General features: G+C 38.2%; 1 protein-coding gene across 1 annotated transcript in view; it reads left to right on the top strand.

Moving 5' to 3' along the window:
* MITF (melanocyte inducing transcription factor) overlaps nt 1-20,867 on the top strand; it is a 237,462-nt gene that overhangs the window by 136,507 nt on the left and 80,088 nt on the right. The window contains 2 exon segments of the mRNA XM_004018330.5: nt 333-541; nt 544-581. Of these exon segments, the coding sequence (XP_004018379.2) occupies nt 333-541; nt 544-581 (247 nt within the window).

Here is a 20,867-nt window from a genome sequence, read left to right as displayed (position 1 = left end):
AACTCCGGGTACCATTAAGATCCCTTGCTTCTTGGCACTTCATACGGCAGCACTATATTTGGTGGTGATGAGTAGTAGGCGATATAAAATGTCAAAAAAAATAAGCTGTATGATAAAAATGCCTGGATGCAATCAAGCCGACTTATTTTAATTCAACTACTGATGACTTAAATCCTGTCAGCTCTTGATTTTCAATTAGGTGGAATACTACTCTGCGATCTGATTATATTTTGCACAGGCTCATTTCATAGTTTGGTACGATTTAGGATACCCCAAAATGCAAATGAAAGGTCTCATTAGGAACTCAATGTGTGTTTTCTGTTTCCCCATAGCAGTTCCGAGGAGCATCCTGGGGCCTCCAAGCCTCCGATAAGCTCCTCCAGTATGACATCACGCATCTTGCTACGCCAGCAACTCATGCGTGAGCAGATGCAGGAGCAGGAACGCAGGGAGCAGCAGCAGAAGCTGCAGGCGGCCCAGTTCATGCAACAGAGAGTGCCTGTGAGTCAGACTCCAGCCATAAACGTCAGCGTGCCCACCACCCTCCCTCTGCCACCCAGGTGCCGATGGAAGTCCTTAAGGTATGTGAGTGTCATTCTTGTTGGTTGGGCCAAGCCTTCTTCTTCAACATTTTCCATTTTCTAGGTGTTTTATTTGTCTCATCATGTTCATTTGGTTATATTGACCTATCTGAAACATATTTGTAAATGTCAGCTCCATTGATTCCTACATGGCTTTGTATTGCCAAAGAAAGATTCCAACTAACTGTAAATTTAATAGTAACCCTCACTAAATGGGGGAAGAGTGTTGATGTCCCGTGAGAAATTACCAGGAGGTTATAGATGGTTTTTATAATGATATCTTCCCATCTTTCTTTGGGAAAGTTTAAAAATGTACAAGTTATCTGAAATGAACCTCTTCTAATAACTTGTATATATATATGTATATATATACATATATATATATATATTTTTTTTCCCCAAATACATTCCATGGCCATTCTTGAGTTTTCTTTTTTCTTGAGTAAATCATTTTGGCTGTAGAATCTGACTTTTAGAAAATCTCTTTGGATAGAAAATGGTAGAAGAGTTTAGCTTTAATAACCAGACTGCATAATCTTTTAACTGAAGTGAGTTGTCTGTTTTGGGTCCCTTTGATTTCTTGGTAGAGTAGGAACTGCAGGAGCTTGTTAGCATCATTCTATCCGGGACATATAGCTTCCTAATTACTAGGGAAAATTGTAACAAGTCTAAGAATAGAATTCCATCTCACACATGGGTCCTGCAATCACATTGGGAGGTACTCCTTTAAACATTCCAACTCTTGAATGTGACTGATGCAAGTGAAGTTAAAAGAAAAGTAAAGGGACTTCGTTACTTCTTAATTTTTTAAATCCCATTACCTAATTGATCCATCCTGAAGAGTCCCGAGTGTTACTGTTCATTAAACAAAGTGAACTTTACCCGCCGGTGACTCATGGTTGGTCTTTGCAATCATTCCTGTGCTCAGAAAAGACATCTTTCACTATTTAAAGTTTACTATGAAAGCAAATGGGATGCTATGTGATAATTGGGAAACAATCTATGATCTCTACCAGGAAGAAGGAAAGAGATTCTTTAAAAACAAAATTTAAGCCAGTTGTTTTCTTATTTGCAAAGACTCTTGAAATGTAGTGATGGAGTACTGAAACTGTGTCATAGAGACACTAATATTAAAATTCTGTTAGGATGAAAAAGATTGCAATGCTTTAGCAGAAAATTTTACTCTAATATGACTGAAGTTCTGAATATTGCCACACCTCGTGTATATTTTATGTACCCCACCTTCCAAATAAAGGCAAGTTTTTCTCTTGGAAGTAGATTGTACATTAAACTTTTGTTCTGCTTGGGTGAAAATTGGCAACCAGTGGGTTTTACAGACCTAAGGTTTATTTAAGATTTGTCTGCTGTTCACAAGAATCATAATTTTTTAGCTATATCTTAGATTATTTAAAGTTAAATGAATTAAGTAATAATAAATTATAGAGAAATGTCTCTTTTATTTACTTTAGTAGTCTATTTTTTAAGCTGAAGAACAGATTTTAGAAGAGATGACACAGATTTGTGTTAGTAGTGGTCTAAATCAAAGGTAATGTTATTAAAGTATAATAGTTGAAATCTATGTTCCTATTAAGGTGATTATATCTGATGAAAGAGAAATTACCTGAGTATGTTGAAACATTATTTCCATTTCATTTGAAAAATGGACATCATTTTTAAAGTTTTTATTACTTAAAATATGTAATTGTGATATGATTAAAATTAAAATCTATACTAATTGGTTTTAATAATATAAGCATTTCTTCTTAAATGTTACTATGTCCTGGTAACACTAGCCCTTAACTCCATCGCTCAATTCAGTTATGCTAGAAATATGTCCAAAGTTAAAACACAAATATATTGTTAGAACCCGGTGACTTAATCTAAATAAAAATGAACAAATGGTGAATGTATATTTCATACGGAATTAGTTTATCTCTAACTTTTTATACTTCAGTTATATAAAGTAGCAAAGTATGTTAAGAGGTGTAGGGCATAGCAATATGGGTAGGTTTGGTAGCTGTTTAGACAGATTTTGTATAGTGTCCTTATGTGGAGGACCAAGCAGAAACATGATTCCATATAAGGTGGCATTTTAAGAGCTTCAAATGACATTTTAAAGGAGAGTATCATATACATGATTACTTCAAGTACTTAAATACTTAGTACTTTATAAAAATAGTTTGCCTATTTTTGGAAGTTTTGTGGATGGAAATATTATGAATCATTTATTACAGAAAGGTAAGTGAGAGAAAGATGGTCATTTTTTTCTTTTCTCTTTTATAGTTTTTAAATCATAAGCATATATTATGAAGTAAATGGTTAATAGAAAAGCAGTTAATTTGCTTAATCTTGACCCACATTTCTATGAATATACATTTTCAAGGAGTAACACCGAGTGTACTGATTTATGCATAATAATACAGATGATATTGAATAGGTATTTTTTTCTAATAGTATAGTCTCAGTAAATTCATCATTTAAGTTTTAAAGATTTAAGTTGGTAGAACAGAACATACCTGCTTCTCAGTGGAGGTAGATGTGTGCAGTCAGACGTCTAGCGTGTGCCAGAGAATCCTGGGTAAATCGCTCCCGTCTCTCACTGGTTTAAAAGAACTTGATAGAAAAATCACATACACAAACCCATGTTACGAACATTTTTGCTGTTGGTGCGTTGAATGATTTTGAAAAGCTCAATTAGTATTGTCTGGTTAATCCTTTCTTTTGCAGAATTATGCTTAAAATATGAAGGTTTATAAAGCATGCTTTAAGTTGTTAACCTCTTCTAGTAAATTTAGGACTAGTGTTTGGAAGTCATAGGGATTGGAAATTTGCATTACTCATTTCCCATATGGTTGTCATTCAGTCCGTAAATTCATGAAACTTTGCAGGATTAGCCTCTGGTTTCTACATTGATTTAATTAATTTATGATTTTTTTTAATTCCTATTATTGGTTTTCATTTTAGGTGACATGGAGTGGTTAATTTTATTGTTGTATGTATTCACATAGTGGATATATCCTCTAGGTTTCTTAAGAACAGCCCTATTCAATTGGGTATTGTAATTTAAGGATGCTTCTTTGTCATTAATTAACCAGTATCTGGAGTGCATAATATATATTTCGCGATAGTGAAAATACGCACTCTGTATTTCTCACTGTGGATTAACAAACTATATCATTAAGAACCATTAGTAGAAGTAGTTTCTGCCACAGGTAGTTTTACTGACAAGCAAACCTGAGATCTGAAATCTGACCTGGCTCCTTTTAGACACAAAGAGAGGACCCGGAGATAGGCCTTGTGGACATGGTCTCGTGGCTGAAGAAGCATCACAGTATCAACCGCTGCGTCTTCATCCGCACATCCATCACGCATGCATTTTCCCTGTCTCATCTCTCTAACTGACTGATTATGAAAATACCTGATTGCTCTGATCTTGAACTGGCAGGTTCATCAGAATTGCTCCCCCTCCATGGACTCTGACAGTGTATAGTTGAAAACAAGAGTTTATAGTTTGAAAACATTTATCTATTTAGAAAAGTATAGGGAATTTTCAAGGATTTCCCTCTCTGCCTCCCTTCCTTTTTTTTTGCTTTTTTCTCTTTGGACTTAAAAAATTTTAAAGCCAAGGTATTCTCTTGGGAATAAATTGTATATTGAGTCTTTCTGTTCTCCTTAGGAGAAAGATTATATGAATTTGAAGGAAAAAATAGATATTTTGGTAACTTTAGGATATCTTTTAAATAATTTCAAGAAATTTATTTTTAGATTTTTTCTTTTTTCCAAATCATCTCAGATAACCCAAGGAATTAGATTACTGCAGAATGAGAAGTGATGCTTGCTGTTCATCAGGTATTAAAACACATTTTTGCCAGGGCCCTCGATCTTGTGAATTCACATTGGTAATTTTCGGTGATTGACTTAACGGTGTGGCATCTCATTTAAATAGTGATTCTAGCAACCCAGGTTGGAGGGGTGTTCTGCTTTCTTGTCATTCTGTCTGACAACCTATATTCCATGAAATTTCACTAATGGAGGAGAGGGTGGCTGAACGAATTGCTGGCCTTTCTCTGTAATTTATGAAATCTACCTGATGTTGAATTGTCAAGGTATGGCTTATTCTTTAGGTATAGTACAGAAACTTGAAGAAGGTGTGTGGAGTTACGAGTGAGTTGGCAGGTTATATTAGAAGAAGGAACAGCTCCCAGGCCCCATTATGCAGTTGATTTTCTTCCAGATTTATTTAGGCAGGAACACAGAACCTTATTAGCATCATATTGACCAAAAGAAGTGGGAAGAGATGCAGTGTGTCTCAGTTCAGCTTGCCTTTATCCCCTTAGTTAGGGAATCTTGCTAGAGGTGCTGACCACATAAGAAAGGAAACCTGAGAATTCTTCTAATCCCATAGTCCATGGGCCAGCATATATTTTTGTTACCGGTCAGTGTGACTTACATGAACATTCTGTGAGCATCAGTTTCAGGACTGTTTATGAACTTTGGTGTCCTTTTGTTTTTGGATCAAACACTGTGTCTACAAGGCCACATCTTCTCTCGGGGACAAAGGGATTCAATTTCCAGGTTCCACAAACATGTTTTCATCCTCCTATAAACTTCCTTCCCCTCAGAGCCTTTGAATCTCTGGATTGTTATCACTTTGTGTTCACATAAGGTAATTTTCTTTCCCTGTAAAACTCATTTTGTTGGAACTCTACTCAGTATTCTGTAATGACCTATATGGAAAAAGAATCTAAAAAACAGTGGATATATGTATGTGTGTGTGCTCAGTTATGTCCGACTCTTTGCAGCCCTATGGCCTGTAGCCCACCTAGCTGCTTCGTCCATGGAATTTTCCAGGCAACAACACTGGAGTGGGGTATATGTATATGTATAAGTGATTCACTTTGCTGTACACCAGAAACTAATACAACATTGTAAATCATCTATACTCCAATAAAACAAAATAAAAATAATAGACAGTACTTGTTAACTGAAAGCTGATCTAAGCAGTGTGGAGGAGATCCAGCAGGACTCTAGGGCACAGCTTTCCTGACTTCTGCTGCTTTCCTTTTGTGGGAGCGAGGTCTGAAGAAATGTATTAGGCAGTTTTGATCAGGCAGATATAAACCCGATCTTTATTTGTTCACCTTTTCAGGTGAAGTGAGACACATAGTTTCTTTTCTTTCTGAAAGAGAAATATCTTGTCTGTACTTTTGAGAATATTGCTTCAAACTTCCTGTTCCTTGGGCAGAATAGGGACTTCTTACCCTGTGTGCTGGAAACACTTAGATCATTCTGGTGATACATGTGCTCCAGTTTGCCTTGGCAGTGCCTGGCGACCCATTTGCTTCCCATGCAAATGTGATGCCTACCATACCACCGTAGGTAAGAAGTTAGTAATCTACGGGCTGGCACAAGAACATTCTCCATAAAGTTGCCTTTCATCGGGAAATCTAAATCTAACTTAACCCAGGCTAAGTAGGGCACCCACCTCAGTAAATGTGCATTGATTAACCTCGGACATCTTTTCTGCCTCCACTGCTTTTAGTAACTAGGAATGAGCAGTGAATCCTGGCTGAAAGAAAATCACCTTTGCTTAGATTTTTAGGCCTGGCCCACTTGAAAGAGCAGCCCTGTGGGGAGCAACTATGTAAAACAAAACAGTCAGCCTTGATATAGCTAAGCCTACGAATTAATTCCACTTTTCTGGAAACACTGAAATATCAGCTGTAATTCCATATTCATTTGGTAATGTGCATGCATGTGTACATGCTAAGTTGCTTCGGTCGTGTCCAACTCTTTGTGACCCTATGGACTGTAGCCCACCATGCTGCTCTGTCAGTGGGATTCTCCAGGGAAGAATACTGGGGTGGGTTGCCGCCCTCCTCCAAGGAATGTTCCCAACCCAGGGATTGAACCCGTGTCTCTTATGTCTTCTGCATTGGCAGGTAGATTCTTCACGACTAGCATCACCTGAAAAGCCCCTCATTTGGTAATATTGGCACACAAGATGGAAGTGATTTCTTCCACTATGAGCACACAGCCATTTTTATGTGGCTGAGGGATATCATAGAATCTGGGTGGTGCGATCTCAGGGTGTGGGTCGGGTCAGCCGTGTTCAGTGGACATCTGAGCCATGCAGGTTTGGGAGGAGGGTCACCTTCTTTCTAGGGCCAGGGATTTTTCTTCTCAGTGGGCTGGTTTGCCATCACTGAAGTCACCTTGTGGGTTTACATGAAGGGCAGCTGCTCAGCCCCTCTTTTTCTGCTGGTGAAAGAAGCCATACTGATAGGTGCAATCTCTTCTAATTTACACAGTTCTCATAATCCTAAAACTGGAGGTCCAGGGCCTTGGAGTGAGAACTGAAAATTGGAGTGGGCCTTTTGTTTCTTTTAATCTACCTTTGAATGGGAATTTCTTTTCAATATGATATGACGTGTAGCACATGCATTCTTACCTGGGCTGATATTGTCTCCCAGGGGAGCAAAAATTGGCTCTTGGAAGGCAAAAAATATAAGGTGTTATAATAGTTTGTGATCCTCTAAAGCAGTAGTCCCCAGCTTCTGGGATCTAATGACTGATGATCTGAGGTGGAGTTGGCATAATAATAATGGAAATAAAGTGCACAATAAATGTAATGTGCATGAATCATCCTGAAACCTTCCCCTTCACCTTCCCACTCTTGGCAAAATTATCTTTCAAAAACTGGTCCCTGGTGCCAAAAAGGTTGGGGACTGCTGCTCTAAAAAGGCATAGTACATAAGCAGATATCCAGTATATGTACCTGTTACAGTTTTCTTGGTTGGGGATTAGGGGAGAGGTAATTAGGGGGAACAAGAAGGTCTAAAACATCTGCTTAAGCGGGTGGTGATGAAAAAACAAAAAAGATTTGAGAAACATTCCTGGTTCTGTGCTGAATTCCTGTTTGGCATCTTTCTTAACTCCCCTCTTTGTGTTCTGTTTAGCAAACACTTAGGCTCTTATGGATGTACCGCCTGCCTTCCAGCTACTCTGTTTCTCTCAGAGAACTGTTAGACTCACAGTCATGGTTGGCATGTCCAGCATCAGGCAATCGTTATTAGTGTCCCCATTTCACAGACGTGGAAACTGAGGCGAAGGGGTCAAATAGCTCATCGGAATTGGGTGAAACAAGTGGTACAGTCAGGATTTGAACTCAGTTGGATTTCATGGCACTAATTGCTTAATCATTGGTGATTGTTCCTCTCCTAGAGTGAATGACCTGAAAAAGTTTAGGAGGCAGAAGTAGCAATGTTTAGTTTCTTAAGTGGCATGGTAACCTGGTACCTGCAGCAAATATAGGAACTACTGGTGTAACTGATACTACCTAAAGCAGCTTCGAGGAGGACAAGCAGTGACTGCACAGACATTAATTATTGGCTCTATTAGATGTTAAGCTGAATCCTTTTTGTCAATTATATTATGTATCTCTCTAGCAGCCCTGTGGGATAAGTAGGATAAGCCCAATCTTCCCCATGGGGAAACTGATGCAAAAAGAGATTGTCACTGAAGTCACACAATTAGACTCCTCAGCCTACATTGCATGCGTGTGTGCCCAGTTGTGCCTGACTCTTTGCTACCCCATGAACTGTAGCCCACCAGGCTCCTCTGTTCATGGGATTCTCCAAGCAAGAATACTGGAGTGGGTTGCCATGCCCTCCTCCAGGGCATCTTCTGACCCAGGGATCAAACCTGTGTCTCTTGCTCTCCTGCATTGGCAGGCATATTCTTTACCACTGTGCCACCAGGGAAGCCCACCTTATCTACTTATCAGCTTACCTTATCTGCTTACAACCACATACCTTGCTTCCTCTCTCTTTCCTACAGAGTTCAAGAACAGCCTCTAAACATTTCAAAAAATCACCAGTAACAGACTATGTTAGAGCCAAGTGGGAGGTCGAAGAGAAACTACAGAGGAGTCTCACAGGCTTAATGGAAGGACACATGATCTTAAGCGTTTGAAATTAGTAAGGGGACATCCATATGGAATAATTAAAGTGTATCCCTGAATTGCCACTATATGCCAGATGGCAGAACTGGACTATAGAAAATACTGCCTAGCCAGATCGACCACTGTGGTAATTTATGGTTTCATTATAGTCATCATTATTGGTCAGAATATTGAGATATTCTATAACAACATCCAGAAATCATAACTCAAGATGATTTGCATTCGAAAAAATCCCGTCGGCCAGGCTAATCTTATTGACCTAATTCATGTCTTTCATAGTTCTGTATCGATAATACATTTATATTGTTGTAAAGGATTTTTGAAATACCCAATTTGGTGGAGTCAGTACATGTGTTTTAATATTAATTTTCTGCTGGGATTATGGTTGCATTTAGAATTTTTCTTCCCTGATCTCGCTGCAGTATTATTACTTCTGTTGTATTTTAGCACTTGAAACTGGAACTTCAGTTCTGGTTGTTTTTCTCGTTGCTTTTAGGTGAATAATGTTAGCTGTCATAAATTTTATATCACTGTATGTTAAGGTCATGAATCTTCTTCACAAATGTTACCTATGTAATCCCAACAATTAAAAAAGGGACTTAGATTTGAAAGACCATCTTCTATAGGCATGCTCTTGAATAACAGAGATGGTGAACACGTGTAAGCAAAATCTAATTTTAACATTGTCCTACTAAAATAAGGGGTGGGATCTGTGTTTAAAAATATGTAAATTAGTAAGTGGTTTTGCACAAGGTTAGAGCTGCAATCAGTACTAGTGTCTTGACTCTTGCCCTGAATATGTCTCTTGTTATTGACCTCTTTGAGCATCAGCCTCAACTTTAAGAAAAATTTAACTCCCAACAATACACTAGTCTTTCAGACCTTGTTTATAAAGTTAATGTTTTTCCTGTTAATTTATAGTTTTGCAAAAATGAGATGAGTTAAAATTGGAGCATATGAAGCAGATAAAATAGGAAGTTATTAAAGTAGAGAATGATCCTATAAAAAGAGTTGTAGTCACTGTTTTAAAAACTAGAGAATATTCTAGAAAAGGACCTAGATTGTTTTATACCAAATTGTTCTTACTTGTTACGTCTGGAATGAGTTTTTGGATTGGAGATGTTGGTGGTCAAAGGCTTTATTTACTTATTTTCTAACCAAAAGGGTTAAAGATGGGTATGTATGCATATACATTCTTAATATAATGCATTTTATTAGGAGTCTTAGGGAAGTTTTTTCACCTATAAGTCTTTCGAGCAACCCGATTCTTCTGTTAGGTGAGTTTACTAGACATGTGCACATTGCATAACTCCCTGTTACATGGTGTTCCCTAAAGGAAAAATAGCAAGGTGTGAGGATCCTGAAAATTAAGTTATTAAAAGATTTGAATCACCAGTTTGTGAATAAGGGATTCAGGATTGGGAACTCATGTACACCCGTGGCGGATTCATGTTAATGTATGGCAAAACCAATACAGTATTGTTAAGTAAAATAAAAAAATAATAAAATAAAAATAAATAAAAGTTAAGAGGCCCAACATGAAAAGCAAACTTCAGATTTCTACTACCTTACCACCAGACATAACTTTGTCATAATCTCCCTGTTGGCCCGGCATTTTGTATAATTAAAATTTAGGAGCTAGAAATTTTGTTAAGACTTAATTAGAAGCGACAAACCAGAGACATTCCTGCTGGTTAGGAAAGGCTTAAGAAATTCTTATTGGCTAAATTACAAATATGTAACATTTTTTTCAGAACACTGCATGGTAGTTCAGACTGCCTAAAGGTGACAAGATTAGGTCTGTTTTTCTAGTGAAGTAGTAAAAATTAGATTAATAAGTACCAGGCAAAGAACCTTTTCTTTTTTTTTTTTTTCCCCGAAAGGAATCCTACCTTGAGTACTTCTGGCTGTGGCGATCGCTGCTTTAATTAGCCACATGTTCTTTTTACCTCCTGGGAAATAAGTATGGGATAAAGTTGGGGATCAAGACATAGACGCACATTGACTTAGCACACGCCGCTAAGTAATTCATCAAGGAATGTTGGTAATTAGTCCTGCCTCTTTCAACTCTTGGCTTATTTCATAAAACCAGTTGATTTAAAATAATGCCTGCTGATTTATTACCAACACATTTCAAGACTGAGACTTGGCCCTTAACAAAAGCAATATTGTGCAGCGATGGAAACACGCCTCTTGTTTTTGTGTTTTTACAAATTCTGAAGTCCCCTATTAACTTTGTTGCATTTTCTTTTACCCCATTCAGCATTTTCTTGGGCTTTCTTTTGTCTCTTGGTGAAGAAAAGGGGGGAGCAAATTAGAAAAAAAAATTCCAGGCTCTTAGAGGTTTTGGATGTGAGGTGCTTGTCAGAGTATATTGACTCAGTGTGATTTGATGGAATTTAATTTGAATCCTTCGTCTGGTAAGACAGGCCGTCGTGATGGCCTTTGGTCCTCCTGCATTGTTAAGTGTTTGGTGATATTTATGACAGCCAGGTTAATCTTAAAAGATTGAATTTATGAGAAGTACAGAACCTTATGACTTCAGCCTTGTAACCTTGGTATCCAAACACTGCACTAAGTTATTCTCTGGATGCCAGATTCCCCTTAATGCCAGCTGATGTACTTCATTATGCTTTGAGATGTGACTATAATCAGCATCCTTGTTGAAAAATCTGGGATTAGATTAAATAACTCAAAATTGGAGCATATGAAGCAGATAAAATAGTCTCCAATACTTAACTGGGTGACCTTAGACACATTTCCTGTTCATTCTGGGTCTCAGTGTCCTTATCTGTGAAATAGAAGTAATAGTGTCTGACCTGGAGAATTTTTGTGAGGGTTAAATGAGATAATTCACCTAAAGCAGCAGTATCCAATAGGATGTGAGCTGCATGTATAAATTTAAATCTTCTAGTTGTTGTTGTTTAGTTGCTAAGTCATGTCTGACTCTTTGCGATCCAGTGAGCTGTAGCCCACAGTAAAAAGAAAGTGATGACATCAGTTTTAATCCTGTGTATTATTTAATTCAGTATATCCAAAATGTTGTCATTTCAACATACAATAAATATAAGAATTACCAAGATTTTTGCATTCACACTTTTTTTTTCTATATTAAGTCTTCATACTAAGTCTTCAAAATCAAGTGTGTATTTTACACCTATAGAGACATTGCCATTCAGATGCTACGTTTTCATTGAATTACTCCATCTGTTTTGATTTTATGAGATTTACAGTTGAAAAGCTAGATTCCTATCCACTCACTGACTTCCAATAACTAAGTTGAATATAGATCTTTAAATTAAAATGAAATTCTTAAAGAATTAAAAAATTGTTGAAATTCTTTAAATTTTAAAGAATTTTTAAAATCCTCGTCACCCTGGCCGCATTTCCAGTGCTCAGTAGCCCATGTGGCTGTGGCCTCTGTCTTAGTACATATCTAAAGCATTTAGTGCCATGTTAGGTAGATGGAAAATGCTCGGTCAAGGATTCTGCTGTGTTGTTGTATAATAATGAATAATATTGATACAGTAATTATTACTGCCAACTCCAAGTTGCCATCTTTATTTGCTGCCATTATACCTGTGCAACACGATTGCTTTCCCACTGCCTTCCTCCCCACCAAAGAAGATCAAACCATTTTTAGTCATTATTTTCATTCTCACAACCCTTTGGAGCCCAGGTTAGCTGATGTATCTCAGATGTGGCTGATATTTTCTGTCAAAACACCCTTTCCCAGGAGGGCACAACAGAGTCACCCTCGGAAATACTGCATTTGGATCCATCTCTGCCAACCACCTTCCATTCAGGCCTGAGCCGTGACAGCTCTTAACTTGTTAGTCACACATCTTACTCAGACTCTCAAAATCCAGTTTCTTCTCAAACCTACACACATCACACTTAAATAGCACCTGTGTGGTGTGTTAAAGCTGACTAAAGCCTCAGGAACATATAAGCATCTCATCAGTGTTTGTGGTACAGAAAGAGACATTGAAGGAAAAGGGTGTCAATTAATCCTAGTTCTTCTTTAAATATATATTACGTAGTAGCTGAATGAACAAGTAAGATGTTGAAACCTACTTTTTTTTTAAAAGGAGTTTTATACATGATTTTTACTTTTGTTAATGTTGCTAAGGATGTTTCTTTTCTCATTAATTTGCAGTATATTTTTAGGAATTTTCTGCATAGCTGATAATTCCATGAAATGTTTTTTTCTCCTTATTTACCAGGCACCCAGGATTTCTGTTTTGATACTAGTTTCTGACCATTTATTAAACCAGAAAAAAACCATATCTGAAATGATAATTTATATATTTTTAGATACTTTGTTATTCTTAATGCAAATAATGAGTTGATTATACTGGAATTAGTAAACTCTGTTGGAAAGATTTAATGTGTTCTTCATATAAAAACTAAGCCTGTAAAGTTGCATTTTTGTTCAATTGCATAAGTGAGAAAGTCAAAGGAGTAAAAATGTTAACCATGCAATGAGTTCCAGAAAGAAAAATCTTTCTGTTGTCAAAAGTTATGATTTCCTGAGTTTGGAGTTACATATTATCTCAATGTTTATTATTTATTTATTACTTATTATCTTAATTTTAAAATAATATAAGTTAACAAACATGCATGGCACTGTCATGTTGACTTCAATTTTCTCAGTAGCTTTCCAAATTTATATTAATATCATATACCCAAAGAATTTTTCCAGCTCATTAATTACAAAACACTGATGGAATTCATAATACAATGTTAAGAGTACGGGATGTCGTGCTGATTTTTACTGACACTTAGGACCCCTAATGTCTCATAGACAGGGGAGTTAGGACATTCTGGGAGGATATTTCATTTTGATGTAAAATTTTCATTCAGCTTGACATGAAGCTAAGGTGTATAGAACTTAACTTTAAAAGGTGTTTTGGGAAAGTTTTCTATAGCTCTGCTGCTGCTGCTAAGTCGCTTCAGTCATGTCCAACTCTGTGCGACCCCATAGACGGCAGCCCACCAGGCTCCCCCATGGGATTCTCCAGGCAAGAACACTGGAGTGGGTTGCCATTTCCTTCTCCAATGCATGAAAGTGAAAAGTGAAAGTGAAGTTGCTCAGTTGTGTTCGACTCTTAGTGATCCCATGGACTGCAGCCTGCCAGGCTCCTCCGCCCATGGGATTCTCCAGGCAAGTGTACTGGAGTGTGGTGCCATTGCCTTCTCCGTAGCTCAGTGGGTCTCAAAATATAGTCTGGGGTCTGGATCCCCTGCATTATGTGGGAACTCTTTAGAAACACAGATTCCCTGAGTTCACTCCACACCCACTGAGCCAGAAACCCTGAGGATAGAGCCCATTAAACTTGTCGTAGCCAGCCCTCTGGAAGATTCTAATGCAGACTCATGTTTGAGAATCACTGCTATAGAAACCTGGAAGTTAATATGTAAGAAACATAGGAAAAATTGAGAAATGCTAATGCAAATAAAGTCAGCCTCTTAGACCTAAAGTAAACATATAAAGAGTTATGGAAAATCTCCAACAGTGGTAAAATTGGTAGGCACTTTATTTGAGGAGAGAGGGGAAGAGGAAGACAAGCAAAGGAAATGTTTCTCTCCGGTAAAGTTGATCAGTGGAAGTTGCAAAACATCCAGTAGCTCTCTGTAGAGTCTTTTGTACATGGGGTGCATCCCATTATTTGCAGATATTTTCACAAAGTTGATAAAACTAAATTAATCATCCAAAATCTTAGGGAGATGAGTTGGGGATAAAACAATAATAAGAAACTAAAATTATACAGTGGTTCCCATTTTAAGCTATAGAAGCCATTGTAACTTTGTACGAACTCTGAGGCATGAATGAGTCCATTTGTCCACCAACATTTATAAATAAAGTATCCACCTTATTTACCTAGACATCTCTTCTTCAAATAAACATTGATGCCACTGCAGTGAACAAAGTACAAATTGATACCAAGGCTATATATTTCATTTTATTCTTTATTTTTACACATTTTCTTGATCAGCAAAACCGAAAGCACAACTCTAATCAAACAGGGCCTGGAAATATTTGACTTAAAAAAAATGTTAAGAGCTACTTCTTTTTAGGAAACTCTCTTAAACTATCAAGTGTCACTTCAGCTCTACTTTGGAATCTACTTTCCTCTTTTTCAAATTGAATGTTAATGGCAACACAGACTGCCCTTTTCAGAGTCCCGGGGACCCTAACATCTATCATTTCACAAGCAGCAGGCCCTTGATGGTTAGTCTCTGACATCAAAGGTCTTTACTGACTTGGCCATAGTCTTCCCTTGGCCTTTTACACTGGGCCATTGACATCAACAGAAAGTGTTTTCTCTTCTTTTCTTTTTTCAGTATTAGTTTTCCACTGGAAGGCAGTATATCCAGTACATGAAGCTAACTTGCCCCCTGGGTTTGAATAAAACAAACCTTCATTTTTGGAAGCTCCACAGGAAAGACCAACTCTTTCTAATACTGGAGTCCTTAATTTGCACACCCAGCACGTGGACCGAAGTCCAGCCTTAGAAGAAGCATCGCTCACATAGAAGCCATGCAGTGCCTTTGTCTTCCACCAAAAGACATGGATTATCTTCTTACCTCCCTTCTCTTAAGAGGAGGAAATCAGAAATAACCTAAAGATACCTCTTGCAAACTTCTGCACTGATCATGAACATTCTTTCCCACACCTATTTTACTTTTCTGTTAGGGTTTCCATTTTCAGTTAAAATTGATTCAAAGAACTCTTGCCTCAAGGTGTTGTTTGTAGGCCACACCTCTGGTTGCTGTGTACATGTTTAAAGGCTTCAGCCCTGGACTAAGATGGACAGCGCCCAAATCCTTTCTGAACCACAGTGAAAAAGGATAGTAAAAGTCCCTACCTCATAGGGTTACTGTGAGAAGTAAGTGACATGATGCTTGCAAAGCACTTAGCACTGTGTCTAGCACCGTACTTATTAATTTTGATTACTGCCATTAGCATTTCCACCAGAGTCACACACCAAGTCCTTGGTGATCGAACCGCCGATGGGTTCTTGAGAAATGCTCAAAACTTTAATATTTTAGCAAAAAATGAGGGAAGTTGATCTGGAATTAATTTCTCTAGACGTAGATGGGGTATATAAAGTTTCTTTTGACCAATGATTATTGAGTTACATTTTAGCAGCAAGGAATTTTTGTTCTTAAAAATCACCTGATTATGCAGGTTCCCTTAACAGTGATTTTTTTTTCCCTAAGGAAGGCAGTGTGATTCTTGACCACAGTTTTTAACTTCTCCCCAGATTTTACCCATTACTTAAAATTCTTAGAATTTGATTTGATGATTGACAGCCAAATTAGGCAACAGTTAAATCCCTACCTATAGAAAATTCTGGGAAAAGTGGTTAAAAGTGGGGCTAAATTTTGAAGAAATATTAATAGGTGTCAAAGGCTGTGAGAATGTTCTGATTCTGAAATTAAACTTCAACTTATAGGTTGAGAAATCATCAGTTTTGGATCTGGAACTCTGATTAAAAATAAGTGATCATATAAATTTTATTAGCTGTTCACTTTTGTAAGCATTATTATTTTTAGGCAATTAGAGATTCAAAATACATTTAATCACAGCCTCTCATCTCCGAGCCCCAGGGCCCACTTTGTAGAGCCAGTCAACTGATGCGAATCATTATCTGTGTTCAGAAAGTTTTCATCACTAAGCAGACTGCATAAGTATTTTTATATCGTCTCTAAGTGCTTTGATTCATATGCTCTGGGGTTATCTGGCTTCTTCTTTACATGATCTGCCTTTTTTCCCCCCTAGTCTAAGATCTTGCTCTCCCAATACCTATTGCTTATAACATACATAATTTTAATCTTTTTTGTTTCTTACCTTTCAGAAGCATGTCACCTTGAGTATTCTGTACTTACGACTAACTGCTTGTTGACCTTTATTTTTGTTATTAAACCACTTATCTTATTTCTATGACATAAGATTCTTGACTTAAGAAGAAAGGCCATTCCCTTCAACCTATCTTACAACATTGACTGCTTAACAGTCGACACTACAGGCCTGAAATCAAACATCCATGAATAGTATCCATGCCCAAGTGTGGACCTGTAGTATGACCTTGGAGAAGTTGCCTTTCTGGGCCCTGGTCTCCCCATCGGACTAGCTGGTCTCAGAGCCTAACTGACATCCAGTGAACTGTCTCTACTTTTTCCTTGAGAGATGACCACCTATAGATGACCGAAATTTCATTCACATTAAGATGAAGATCACAAAGGATGACTTTAAAAAGTCATTAAAAAGGAAGAAATATTAGTATTATTTTAAATAACAGATACACAAGACAGTTGTCATAATAAAGACACTTCAGTATATATATTGCTTAGAGTTTCACAGTTCTACCTGAGGGTGGCAAAAAGTCACTTGACAAACCTCTTTTGTTGTTATTTAGTTGTTTTATTACTTTTGTCTTTGTGTGTTTTTAATATGATGGTGATGGTAATCCTGGATATCACTTCTTGCATCTTTGAGGCTTTCTTGAAGGCCTTTTAAGCAGAGACTCTCAGCATAGACTTATTGGAAATAGATGATGAGGAAGTTGAACAAACTGCCACTAGTTTTTTATACAGACATCTTAAAATCCATGTTAAATATTTAATTCTTAGGTTTCCAAAATCTGTAACACAAAAAGCTATTTCTGACATAATTTGTGTTACAGAATGTCCTATAGCTTGTAGTTCTATTTTAAGCAGAAATGAATTGAGGCTGAAGGTGTCCATATTGATGAGTGAGTACCAGGTCAGGATCACGTGATTCACTTCAGTTCAGTCACTCAGTCGTGTCTGACTCTTTGTGACCCCATGAACCACAGCATGCCAGGCCTCCCTGTCCGTCACCAACTCCCGGAGTTTACCCAAACCCATGTCCTTGAGTTGGTGATGCCATCAAACCATCTCATCCTCTGTTGTCCCTTCTCTTCCTGCCCTCAATCTTTCCCAGGATCAGGGTCTTTTCAAATGAGTTAGCTCTCCGCATCAGGTGGCCAAAGTATTGGAGTCTCAGCTTCAATATCAGTCCTTCCAATGAACACCCAGAACTGATCTCCTTTAGGATGGACTGGTTGGATCTCCTTGCGGTCCAAGGGACTCTCAAGAGTCTTCTCCAACACCACAGTTCAAAAGTATCAATTCTTTGGCGCTCAGCTTTCTTTATAGTTCGACACTTTCATCCATACATGACTACTGGAAAAACCATAGCCGTGACTAGATGGATCTTTGTGGACAAAGTAATGTCTCTACTTTTTAATATGCTGTCTAGATTGGTCATAACTTTTCTTCCAAGGAGTGAGCATTTTTAATTTCATGGCTGCAATCACCATCTGCAGTGATTTTAGAGCCCCAGAAATAAAGTCTGCCACTGTTTCCACTGTTTCCCATCTATTTGTCATGAACTGATGGGCTGCTATGATCTTAGTTTTCTGAATGTTGAGCTTTAAGCCAACTTTTTCACTCTCCTCTTTCACTTTCATCAAGAGACTCTTTACGGATTCCTGTTGATGTATGGCAAAACCAATGCAATAATGTAAAATAATGAGCCTCCAATTAAATAAATTTATATTAAAGAAAAGAGGCTCTTTAGTTCTTCTTCACTTTCTGCCATAACGGTGGTATGATCTGCATATCTGAGGTTATTAATATTCCTCCTGGCAATCTTGATTCTGGCTTGTGCTTCCTCCAGCCCAGCATTTCTCATGATGTACTCTGCATATAAGTTAAATAAGCAGGCTGACAATATACAGCCTTGACGTACTCCTTTTCTATTTGGAACCAGTCTGTTGTTCCATGTTCAGTTCTAACTCTTGCTTCCTGACCTGCATACAGATTTCTCAAGAGGCAGGTCAGATGGTCTGGTATTCCTGTCTCTTTCAGAATTTTCCACAGATTATTGTGATCCACACAGTCAAAGACTTTGGCATAGTCAAGAAAGAAGAAATAGATGTTTTTCTGGAATTCTCTTGCCTTTTCCATGATCCAGTGGATGTTGGCAATTTGATTTCCGGTTCCTCTGCCTTTTCTAAACCCAGCTTGAACATCTAGAAGTTCACAGTTCACGTATTGCTGAAGCCTGGCTTGGAGAATTTTAAGTATTACTTTACTAGCGTGTGAGATGAGTACAATTGTGTGGTAGTTTGAGCATTCTTTGGCATTGCCTTTCTTTGGGATTGGAATGAAAACTGACCTTTTCCAGTCCTGTGGCCACTGCTGAGTTTTCCAAATTCGCTGGCATATTGAGTGCAGCACTTTCACAGCATCATCTTTTAGGATTTGAAATAGCTCAACTGGAATTTCATGACCTCCACTAGCTTCGTTCGTAGTGATGCTTTCTAAGGCCCACTTGACTTCACATTCCAGGATGTCTGGCTCTAGGTGAGTGTGAGTGATTGCACTGTCGTGATTATCTTGGTCATGAAGATCTTTTTGTACAGTTCTTCTGTGTGTTCTTGCCACCTCTTCTTAATATCTTCTGCTTCTGTTAGCTCCATACCATTTCTGTCCTTTATTGAGCCCATCTTTGCATGAAATGTTCCCTTGGTATCTCTAATTTTCTTGAAGAGATCTCTAGTCTCTCCCATTCTGTTGTTTTCCTCTATTTCTTTGCACTGTTCACTGAGGAAGGCTTTCTTATCTCTCCTTGCTATTCTTTGGAACTCTGCATTCAAATGGGTATATCTTTCCTTTTCTCCTTTGCTTTTCACTCTCTTTTTTTCACAGCTATTTGTAAGGCCTCCTCAGACAGCCATTTTGCTTTTTGGCATTTCTTTTTCTCGGGATGATTTTGATTCCTTTCTCTTGTACAATGTCACGAACCTCTGTCCATAGTTCATCAGGCACTCTGTCTATCAGATCTAGTCCCTTAAATCTATTTCTCACTTCCACTGTATAGTCATAAGGGATTTGATTTAGGTCATACCTGAATGGTCTAGTGGTTTTCCTCACTTTCTTCAATTTGAGTCTGAATTTGGCAATAAGGAGTTCATGATCTGAGCCGCAGTCAGCTCCTGGTCTTGTTTTTGCTGACTGTATAGAGCTTCTCCATCTTTGGCTGCAAAGAATATAATCAATCTGATTTCAGTGTTGACCATCTGGTGATGTCTATGTGTAGAGTCTTCTGTATATATATTTGGTTATTTTTTCTTTTATTTTACATACTAATACTCATTTTAATTCTCTTGCGAGAAAGAGAGAATTGACTATTTTTCTCTCAATAGCTTTGCTTCTTTTCAGTCTTTCCTTTCCCTGCCCTTGGAGGAAACCTTTGTAGATGTTAATCTCCCTCCCTGTCTCCTCTGCTTTGCTGTCTTCTTCCCTTCCTCCCTCCCTCCCGCTGTCCCTTCCTTCTCTCTTTCCTTAAATGCCCAAATCTGGAATTACTTGGCTTGCCTTTGAATCCCCAGCTTTGTCATTAGTTAATTTGAGGCAGATTATTTAGTCTCTAGTCTAAACGTTAGTTTCCTCACCTAGAATATGGGTATAGTGTCAGTATATTCTGGTGGCTCAGAGGTTAAAGCATCTGCCTGCAATGTGGGAGACCTGGGTTCGATCCCTGGGTTGGCAGGATCCCCTGGAGAAGGAAATGGCAATCCACTCCAGTATTCTTGTCTGGTGAATCCCATGGATGGAGGAGCCTGGTGGGCTACAATCCACGGGGTCACAAAGAGTCAGACACGACTGAGCAACTTCACTTCACTTCACTTTATTCTATTTTGTTGTAGTATGTTTTTTAATGTGAATAGTCTTTTGACAGATAAAGAACTCATGCTGCTGTAACACAAAATTCCTTTTGTTCCTTTTCCACAGCATGTAAATGTTTGAAGCAGTCCAGCAGCAGGGTAAGCTTTATGATATTTAAAGAGAAAGCCTTAGCTGTCGATGAAGACTTTACCATAAGCCAGGTATCTGTTCAGTACAAAGCATCCGCCGTTCCTGCAGTTTTAGTAGCTTTTGCTGCTAAGTCACTTCAGTCATGTCCAACTCTGTGTGACCCCATAGACGGCAGCCCACCAGGCTCCCCCGTCCCCAGGATTCTCTAGGCAAGAACACTGGAGTGGGTTGCCACTTCCTTCTCCAATGCATGAAAGTGAAAAGTAAAAGTGAAGTCACTGAGTCGTGTCTGACTCTTCGCAACCCCATGGACTGCAGCCCACCAGGCTCCTCCATCCATGGGATTTTCCAGGCAAGAGTACTGGAGTGGGGTGCCATAGTAGCATTTAGGCTTCAAAAACTGCTTGCTTTTTCATGGTTCTCCATTCTCTGAAGAAGATTTGAGTGCAGGCTGTAGAGACATCTCT

This window comes from Ovis aries, chromosome 19 (assembly GCF_016772045.2).
Source record: "Ovis aries strain OAR_USU_Benz2616 breed Rambouillet chromosome 19, ARS-UI_Ramb_v3.0, whole genome shotgun sequence".
Lineage (NCBI taxonomy): Eukaryota > Metazoa > Chordata > Mammalia > Artiodactyla > Bovidae > Ovis > Ovis aries.
Note: the sequence above shows the minus strand (reverse complement) of the source record. Positions and strands in the feature narration are given on the sequence as shown.